The sequence below is a fragment of the Palaemon carinicauda genome, chromosome 6 (assembly GCF_036898095.1).
Source record: "Palaemon carinicauda isolate YSFRI2023 chromosome 6, ASM3689809v2, whole genome shotgun sequence".
In the NCBI taxonomy this organism is placed as follows: domain Eukaryota; kingdom Metazoa; phylum Arthropoda; class Malacostraca; order Decapoda; family Palaemonidae; genus Palaemon; species Palaemon carinicauda.
This window is the reverse complement of record NC_090730.1, coordinates 140,817,568-140,828,876: the sequence shown is the minus strand read 5'-3', so window position 1 is coordinate 140,828,876 and position 11,309 is coordinate 140,817,568. Positions and strand designations below refer to the sequence as shown.

The 11,309-nt window shown below is 32.2% G+C and overlaps 1 protein-coding gene across 1 annotated transcript in view; it reads left to right on the top strand.

The window, feature by feature from the left end:
• Positions 1-11,309, top strand: part of LOC137642681 (centrosomal protein of 135 kDa-like) — a 495,143-nt gene that overhangs the window by 421,158 nt on the left and 62,676 nt on the right. The window contains exons 23-24 of the mRNA XM_068375458.1: positions 10,095-10,220; positions 10,908-11,061. Coding sequence (XP_068231559.1) covers positions 10,095-10,220; positions 10,908-11,061 — 280 coding nt within the window. The remainder of the gene's footprint in view (positions 1-10,094; positions 10,221-10,907; positions 11,062-11,309) is intronic.

Sequence of the window (11,309 nt, the reverse complement as noted above, 5' to 3'; positions counted from 1 at the left end):
ATTGCGTCGTTTGTCTAGGACGAGGAAGCCACTTGAAAAGTGCTCAGTGAAACTCTAAAACAAAATTAATGAATAAAAGATGTCCGGGAAATGTTTGCGATTGTGACTTTCTTTTGAGGGAGAGGGAGATAAAGGGAAAACTTTCTTTGGAGTTTCTAGCAAAATGCCAACACAAGTATCTTACAATTCTCTTGTTTGAGGGTACACTCGGGCACACTGTTCTATCTTATATCTTATTTCTCTTCCACTTGTTTTGTTTAAGTTTTTATAGTTTTTAAAGTGATATTTATTTTAATATTGTTTCTCTTCTTAAAATATTTTATTTTTCCTTGTTTCCTTTCCTCATTGTGCTATTTTCCCTGTTGGAGCCCCTAGGCTTATAGCATCCTGCTTTTCCAGCTAGGGTTGTAGCTTAGCAAGTAATAATAATAATAATAATAATAATAATAATAATAATAATAATAATAATAATAATAATAATAATAATAATAATAATTGCACTCTCAGCTATACACGTTTGTTTGTACATCATTAACTCTGAAATCTATTTATTAGAGCTAGGTACATAAACTATGTATATGGAACATCCATATACAACAGGATAATAATTGTTACACTTTATCAAGAAATAATGTTATAGTTTTTGTAGCTTCTCGTTATGGTTAACATTATCAACTATGAAAAAATATAACTGTCCTATTCTATAAAATGCCGATGCATCAAAACCATCACATGAAACAAGTTACGTACAATAGTTAGGTGTTCTTAGTTGAATTGCTTTATGCAACATTGTTGATTTTTTGCCGATTTAACTCACTGTTATCAAGATAGAAATTAACTCATGACATCACCCCAAATATAGTAAGAAGGTCTAAAAATGTTTCGTTCAAGAAGAAAGACGAACAGATCTCGTTACAAGTATTACTAGTGTACAGCCAATTTTCATTTTATTTTGAAAGTATTTTTGTCAGTTATTATTATTTAAAATCTTTGGCATCCTAATGTTTTGCTTTTGCCAGACACACACACACACACACACACACACACACACACACACACACACACACACACACACACACACACATATATATATATATATATGTGTGTGTGTGTGTGTGTGTCTGTGTGTATGTGGGTGGGTGTGGGTGTGGGTGTGGGTGTGGGTGTGTATGTGCGCGTGCGTGCATATATTTTATTATTTCAATTTTAGGTCTTCATAAATGTATCGCTCCTTTCAACATAATCTCAGTGATTTACAAAGAGGATGACCAATTTGCATTTCACTCCCAAATTTTTTTATGGCTAGCAACGCGAGTCGGGGGTCTTTCTGCCATCTGGCGATGTCTTGGGGTGACGATGCTACTTTGGGATGAAGTCTTTTTCATTCGCTTTCTACTCTTTTCCTTTCGTCTGTTTGTAACCACGGTTGTTGTAATGCCAGTTTTTATTCTCAAATCTGTCGGTCAAGTCCGTGTATGTTTTAAATGTTTCTCTTTATTTTCACGTTTTCTAGAAATGCATTTTTCATTCAGGCAGTTTTCTTGTTTGTAGAGGAAAGTCTCTCTCTCTCTCTCTCTCTCTCTCTCTCTCTCTCTCTCTCTCTCTCTCTCTCTCTCTCTCTCTCTCTCTCTCTCTCTCATATGTATATAATATTATGTGTATATCTATGTATATATATATATATATATATATATATATATATATATATATATATATATATATATATATATATATATATATATATATTTATGTATATATATATACATATATATATATATATATATATATATGTATATATATATATATATATATGTATATATATATATATATATATATATATATATATATATATATATATATATATATATATTGTATATCGTCATCATCATCATACGACTATTGACGCAAAGGGCCTCTGTTGGATTTCACCAGTCGTCTCTTTCTTGACCTTTTAATTATATACTTTTCCATTCATCATTTACTTCACCCTTCATATGTCTCAGCCATGTAGGCCTGGGTCTTCCAACTCTTCTAGTGCCTTGTGGAGCCCAGCTGAACGTTTGGTGAACTGATCTCTCTTGGTTGATTGGGAAGAGCATGCCCAAACCATCTACATCTACCCCTCATCATGATCTCATCCACATATGGCACTCAAGTAATCTCTCTTGTATAGTTTCATTCATAATCCTGTCCTTCCATTTAACTCCCATTATCCTTCTGAGAGCTTTTCTCTCAAATCAACTAAATCTATTGGAGACTTTTTTTTCATTTTCATATCATGACTCATGTCCATATAGTAACACCGACCTCACTAAACTGATGTACAGTATAGTCTGATTTTTTTATGTAATTTTAGGCGATTTGATTTCCAAATTTTACTTAACCTAGCCAATGTCTGATTTTCATTTTTAATCTTTCATTAAACTCCAATAATCTAAAGACCCTGTATTGGAGATCATAGTTCCTAAATAGTTAAATGATTCTACCTCATTAATCCTTTATCCTTCTAATGATATTTCATCTTCCATTGCATACCCCGTTCTCATCATCTCTCTCTTTTTTCTGTTTATCTTGTGTGATATTTCATGCATTCTAGTAAGCAAGCATTGCAAATCCTGTGGTGTTTTGCTAATAAGGACAGTATCATCAGCATACTCTAGGTCTGCTAATTTCTTATCACCAATCCAGTCAAATCCTTCGCCACAATCTCCGACTGTTTTATGCATTACAAAATCCATGAGGAGAATAAACAACATAGATGACAACACATTCCCTTTGAGTACTTCGCTGTTCACTGGAAATTCATTTGATAGGACTCCATTAACATTAACTTTGCACTTGCTATGCCCATGAACAGACTTAATCAAATTCACATATATAAGAGGAATTCCATAATAACACAGGACTCTCCACAAAATTGGCCAGTGCACACTATCAGAGGCTTTTTTATAGTCCACAAATGCCATCCAAGGTGGATTTCTATATTCTACGCATTTCTTTACAACATGTCTCAAAATGAAAATTTGGTCAGTACAACTTCTACCTTTTCAAAATCCTGCTTGTTCATCGCACAGCTTTCATCAATCTTTCTCTCCAGTCTCTTTAAAATAAGCACAATATATATTTTCAAACTAATGTAAGTGTTATGCCTTTGTAATTATTGCAATCAGTCAGGTTCCCCCCCCCCCTTTTCACAAACATTCCTAACTCCCATTCATCATGCTACATTCTACAAAATAATCTTGTAAGTAGCCTGGGAGTCACTTCATTTTCGCCCAGTATCATCTCGGCTGTTATTCCATCGTATCCAGGTGCTTTCCATTTTTTGAGGTTTTTAATGATAGCTTCGACTTCAAACACACTGAATTCATTCGTGGGCACATCACTGTCTTCATCAGTTTCAGGTATATCAATCAAGTTATTCTCTTCGTATCTCCTATTCATAACCTCACTAAAGTGTTCCAGCCAACATTGTCTTTCTTCATCTTCTGTTGTTATAACAGACCCATCTCTCTTTTTGATGGGCATATACTTCTTCTTCTTTGCCCCAGTAGAGATTTAATTAGTAATTATAAAAAAAATACTTTGATATCCAGAAAGTTCAAGAGTTCGTGTAAAGAAGAGCTAAACGATGCACTGCATGTAGACTACTTTAGTGCATTGCTGATGAGCCCAATGTGAAGGTGAATAAAGAAACTAACATTGTGAAAATTTCACAACAAAGTATTCCATTCATAATTCAGCAACTAAATGATGAATGTGACTGATGGCTGTGTGAATTTTCCGCATAAGTCATCGTATGTTAGGGGAATTCCTATATTCACTCCATTTCCCGCTTAGAGAGTATGATTCCAGACTATATTCTAAAAGAAAAAAGAAAAAAAAATCCCTTGGCATCTCAAATGCCATCGTTCATTGCATGTAGAAAAATCGTTAGCTTGTGTAACCAACCAATTGAAAGGTTCAGTAGTAGCACATACGGCAGCTGTAAGATTTAACTAGTAATTGCCTTTGGGCTGAGGAAATTATTACGTTTTGTCTCTTAAGGAGGTTAGTGGTCAGAGAAAGTGTTTGCACCGATATGTTATGTTAGAGATACTCTCTATCGTAAGGAAAACCCTTCCTTGTTACTCATTGTTTGGTTCGTTATCTGTTTTGTTATTATTATTATTATTATTATTATTATTATTATTATTATTATTATTATTATTATTATTATTATTATTATTATTATTATCATCATCATCAATGTAGAATATAGAAAAGATTCAGTTAGGAGGTATATCCATTTTTGCAGTCATGTTGGTATTAATATACAATTTTATCTCCACAGGGCAGATATTGTATGTTTACAAAATCATTTTTTAAGATATGTACAAAAGTACGACATACTTATATACAAATATGTTTTATTTTTACTTTATTTACTTCCTGAAATAATTAAAGCATACATGTGGCAGGTTTTACTGATAATTGCCATTCGTTTTATTGCTTTGCTAAATGTAAAGGATCCCTTTCCTTTCCTAAGTGGTCGAGGCATTAACAGATTTACTTTCACCGGGCTAGTCATTTTGCTTCTTTTTGTTGTTCTTTTTATTGGTTTTGGAAAAAAACTTCCGTTCCAGCTAGTTTATGTTGGTCCTTCCGAAAAGGGAAAACTGTCCCACCTTGCACGACTGCGCCATCTGTGAACAAACACGGTCACAACAGCTACAGTAAAGTGTGTTGTGTGCATTTGCAATGCATTACTTACTTAAATAGATACAAATTGTGTAGAAATTATTATAATGACATTTTAATACAGGATTGTTTATATATATATATATATATATATATATATATATATATATATATATATATATATAAATATATATATATATATATATATATATATATATATATATATATATATATATATATATATATATATATATATTGCTAATGATAAATAGGTCATCGGTTTTTTTTTTAAATAGCAAAAGTTGGTATAAATAGTTAATAGAATATTTTATTGTATAAGTATAAAAAAATGTCAGGACTAGTGCCGCTGTTAAATGTTCTGATATGAAAAAATTAAGCTGGATTTTTGTTAAAATACGTATCCATTATGCCTTGAAATTATTCAACCAATCTCTGTTACCACAGCCACGTTATAAGCGTAATAAAAATGTTCTTAAACTTCAAAATCTTTAATTGTCATAACATAGGTAGTTGTTCAACTTGTAGAACTTTATCATATACAGTATATGGAGAATTGTTAAAATGGTGGGGGCAAATATATGAGAGTTGCTTTATACAGCTGTGTAACAGTATGCTGGAGATACATAATTAAAAAGCACAAGTATTCCCAGTCATTAGTTTGGAACCAAGCAAATTTGGGTGTATTGTTATTCTTTTAATTGTAAATACCAAATGTAACAATGATTAAAGGAAAAAAAATAGCGCAACAATATGTATAGAATTTGCTGACAATTTGTATATAGCCTACTTGTACCGTGAACTATTTTATTCAATACTAATACCCAATTATGTTATTTTTAAAAATCGATGGACTATTTTGTAATATTAGAATATGTTTTTAAACAATCCTTTATTAGAAAGAACATTTTTAAATGTATGCATCTATTTAAGTAAGTAATGCGTTACAAATGCACACAACACACTAGCTGTTTGTCCACAGATGACGCTGTAAAATGTTGGGGGGGGGGGGGGGGCTGCTACAATTCACATGACGCCTCTAGCGTTGATCTTCTCTTCCTGTTTTCATAAATTTTGGAGCGTAAGAAGTAGTATTAAAATTCTAATGCTATATATATATATATATATATATATATATATATATATATATATATATATATATAGACATATATATATATATATATATATATATATATATATATATATATATATATATATATATATATATACTGTATATATATATATATATATATATATATATATATATATATATATATATATATACTGTATATATATATATATATATATATATACTGTATATATATATATATATATATATATATATATACTGTATATATATATATATATATATATATATATATATATATATATATATATAGACATATATATATATATATATATATATATATATATATATATATATATATATACTGTATATATATATACTGTGTATATATATATATATATATATATATATATATATATATATATATATATATATCATGTTACAACCGAAATTTTCTATAGTAATAAGCTTCATGTTCAAACTTACCGTCTTCCAGCTCAGGCTAGCCACTTAATTCACCCCTATAAAATATGTTGAATGAATGAGCCTTTTTCAGATCTTTGGAAAGGTACGCGATTTTTTAAAGGTTAGAGCTTACCTTGTCGGCCCTCTTAGTCAGAGAGCTGGATAAGGTTTATTCATGATAATGAATAAAAGGTATTTGAATAGCAAATCAGAATAAACTTCTTCATCCTTAACGGAGATGGAAGAAGTTGCGCATTCCTTTACTTCAACCAAGGAAGGTCATTCTTGATATCCCCAATATGCTCATTCTCAAAATTGGAATAGCTGGGTAAGACTAGTATTTTATAATAGAGCTTGACTCTACTTAAAAGAATATTGTTCAGTAAACTATTTTCAACCCCCCCCTCCAAAAAAGGCCTCATTTGACCTTTACAGGCACGCTCTCTCTCTCTCTCTCTCTCTCTCTCTCTCTCTCTCTCTCTCTCTCTCTCTCTCTCTCTCTGCCTTTAGTGTCAACATTACTAACTATACGAGCCTGTACAAATCAAAGTATGTTTTTTGAGTAATATTTACAGTTTTTTTAAAGTGACAATTTTACGCTTTAATATTTCTTTTGGGGGATATTAAGAATTACCTCTTTTGGTTAAACCCCATGATTGTGCAATTTTAGACCTATCAATTTCGTTGTGGGTGAAGAAGTTTATTCTACTTAGCCAATTAAATATCTTTTACTCAATATTAGGAATAAACCCTTTCCAACTTTCTTACGATCCCTTATCTGTTAATACCCTTTCCCTGTATGAGTAGGCCTACGCCAATTTGCATGAAACGGGTCCTTAAAATCTAGTGGCCAGGTTCCCCAGTGCAGAAAGAGTTCCCAGGTTTGATTTTTAGCAAGTTGAAAAGTTAAACATCCTCGTTCTTCTGTTGACGCAATTATTTAAATAAATAAAATGTTGTTGTTCAAGTACGACCTCTGTTATAACGGGTAGTTGGTCAAGTGTGGCGAGTCAAAACTAGCATGTGAAGTACAGGCTACTATAGTCCATTTCTTTTAGCGATGCATATTTGCACCGACTCGCGGCGGTGCCCTTTTAGCTCGGAAAAGTATCCGGATCGCTGATTGGTTGGACAAGATAATTCTAACCAATCAGCGATCCGGAAACTTTTCCGAGCTAAAAGGGCACCGCCGCGAGTCTGTGCAAATATGCATCGCTAAAAGAAATGGACTATAGGAATCAGGAAATGGTTATGTTGCACGTGTGTGTTGTCTCTTCAAATGGTGTTCACTTATAATGAGATAATGAGAAGTTTGTTACACTTTTTATAGGGAGAAATATATAGGCATTTGTGAACACCCGCTTCATGAATCATGGTATTTTAGAATTGTAAATATATGTTGATATCTCTGAGAGGCCGTATTGACAATGTTCCTCCTCTTCCACCTTTTTATCGTTACTTTTGCTACCTGATGATCGTAACATTATAATAAACTATTTTTCACCATTAACCCATTTACTCTTCAAGGAAATGATTGCGTACCTTCAATTATTGTATGAACTATGAACCCCAATGCAAACGTCCTTCATAGCCATAGCCTTATTCCATCTGTTTAACCCCTTATAAAATACTGTACCATTCACCTCTATATATTTTACTCTAGCGTTTCTTGGACATTAAGACCCATTTATTCTCAAACAATTTCGTAAGGTGTGCCCATTCGTACTCTAATTGTCGTCCCAAGAATAATAGTAATCAGAATTGTAATCATTAATATCCAGATGACATTGAGACTGCGCATTGACCCACATAAGCCCATTAAGTTCGGAGTTCGTTGCAATGCCACGAAGGTCGTATTTCAAATTTTTCAGTTACAACACTGCAATTACAATATGGTAGTTTTGTGTGTAGTGTTGACAGTAGGCCTATCCAACCTGACTTGCTTTATGCCTGAAATTTCTGCAAGGTTGTATAAAATCCACAAACTTTCAAGATCAGTGTTTGAAGTAGTAAACTTTATAAAGCCTCGAAAAGCAACTGTGACACTTAGCTTACCTGCTCTAAACCAAAACTGTCGCTACAAAAAGGCAAAGATTATAAATTCATTTTTTTTTCTAAAATTTCAATCTTAATGCATCAAATTATACGGCAAATTTTCTTTGTAAACAACACTTCATTCATCTCTTTATGTATAATACAAAAGATAATTTTTGTCACATCCAAATCTGTAACAGGAGCCCTTCGCCTTCCATCTATCCATTAGTTATATTTTTCGTGTTTTCCAATATTTACAATACAAGTTTGAACGCAGTCCTATTTTGTATTATAAGTCATTTCTTTATTACGACCTTTTGATAATAACCAAATATGCATTTTTTGTGAGTAGCCCTACTGTTAAAAAATTGAATATGTTGGTTGTTTTATATTCCTAAAGTTACTTTACCCGTCTGATTCTAGCATCGACTCCAGGTATCAGATCAACTTTTATTTTCGAAGCATACAGTACTTGAAGATTTTATGTATGTATGTATGTATGTATGTATGTATGTATATATATATATATATATATATATATATATATATATATATATATATATATATGTGTGTGTGTGTGTATGTATGTATGTATGTATGTATGTATACATCCATATATATATATATATATATATATATATATATATATATATATATATATATATATATATATATATATGTTCAAATAAGCCATATATATTTTTGATATATTAATGTCTGGATTCTCTTCACAACCTCGGGATCACAGACCCAGGCGAAATCTCACAAAGACAAGAGCTTGGCTCCGGCCGGGAATCGAACCCTGGTCGGCAAGCTTATATAGACAGTGACTAACCCACTTGGCCAAGTGGGTTAGTCACTGTCTATATAAGCTTGCCGACCAGGGTTCGATTCCCGGCCGGAGCCAAGCTCTTGTCTTTGTGAGATTTCGCCTGGGTCTGTGATCCCGAGGTTGTTAAGAGAATCCAGACATTAATATATCAAAAATATATATGGCTTATTTGAATAAGAAAAAACACGTAAAAATGTGCAAAATTTATCATATATATATATATATATGTGTGTGTGTGTGTGTGTGTGTGTGTGTTGGGGCGGGGGTGAAATACTGCTTACATTTTGATGATACAGTCAGTCAGTGAGAGCATGTGTACGAGTGGTACAGCACTTTCCTCACATCAGTGGGTCGTGGATTACTCCTACCCTACTCCCGGTCAGATCTCCCAGTTCAGCTGTAATTGAGAAACAGCATCTGCTAGTGTTAAGACTTACTGAGAAACGGGACTGTCTGATACATGTAGCATCTCTTCCTATAATCATATAAAGATAATATAGGAGTATGGTGAGAATGGGCTCATGCACTACACCCTTTCTCAAAAGGCCACGCAAAACAAAGATCTCATAAGTAAATTGTTTTGACTAATTCTAAGGACACTAAGAGTCCAGCTTTAAACCAAACTTACATTTTGATCATCTGTAAAGCATTTCAAATAATTACACAGTAACACCTTGTTTTTTATTCAATAATGAAATTAGTATTCATTTAGGAGACGAAAATATCCTTAATTTTTAAATTATTTAAAGTATTTTATTGAATCATTGCATATTTTTTAGCTTTCGATGACTGTAATGTAGAATTTTTATAATAGTGTTACATTTAAAAAATCTTCATAAGAAGAGTCTATTAGTCTTCTGCATTTGCTGGAACATGATTTATTTGTTATTTTCCACAATTATCATTATTATTTCCATACACATGTTCTTTTGTGTGTGAATTAAGCTAAGCACTGACATATACTTCTTTTTTTTTCAGTGCCTCGTTGTCTGCAGTGGCTGCAGAAGAACGGAGGTACCAGGGCGAGGAACGCCGTTCACAGAGGTTGGAGCAGGACCTAGCTGCCATCACTATCGTCAGGGATAATGCCAACAAAGAGATTCTGTGAGTTGGAACAGGCTTCTTGGATTATTTTAGTAGAAATGGTCATTTAGGAGGTATATAGTTTTATCTATCTATTTAAGGAAAGTATGTAACATATTCCTCTGTTAAAGATTTTAAAGTAAATTCTTAAATAATCAGTTGTATTTTTTCTGAAATCATAGTCTCAAAAGTTTTGTAAGGAAGCTCGCTAAATTGTGCTAGCATTTTAAATTGTAATAAATTTTAAGGCAGTTTTGTTTAAAGAGAACCCATTCCCCCTCTTAGTAGAGATGATTATTTTATTCCGAAGAAAGTATTGTATTCCATTTATTTTTCCTCTGAATCTGACTCACTAATTTAGTTGGAAACTATCTTTTCGATTTTCATTCGGTTCCAATGTATGTGCAGTTATGTTGCAAAAAAAAATCAGATTTTTTTTTTTTTTATCAGAATAAGCGTTATGGACCAGCAATAATGTTTTTAATACGGCAGCTATGCAAGTTTAAATGTGTAAATTGAAAGCTTTCAGCTACTTGTGCATAAGGCTTTATTATCATGAAAAACAAAACTAAATAAGTAGAAAAATATTTGTAGTATTTTTCGTATTGTTTATATATTTTTTCCGAGACTTCTTTTCTTTGTCCTCCTAACCTTAAACTGGGCAGAGCAATCTCAAGTTGAACTAAGCATAATCCTTATACATTGCAGGCGTCTTCAGAAAGAGGTAGCTGGACTGATGGAGAATTACAAAAACCTTCGCGAGGAGTTGGAAAAGTGCCAAACATCCAAGGACAACTTCAAAAGAAAAGCCCAAGAATATTGTCGAACATTGGAAGAAATGACTCACATAATGGCTTCCAAGGTTGTCCGGAGGGTTTGTGTATATTTTATGAAAAATATGAATGCTTTGCTAATTTTTTTTAAGAACTTCATCATAGAATTTTATAAGCTTAAGCTTCAATTTTGTTGTTTACTGACCATAGTTTTTGCAGACTTTTAAACTTTCTCATTTTCATAAATTATCATCCTTCTCCCCATTGTGCTCTGAATTATTTATCGTATTTAAACAAGCCTGCATATTTATGTTTAAGAAAACTAGTTAAAATATGG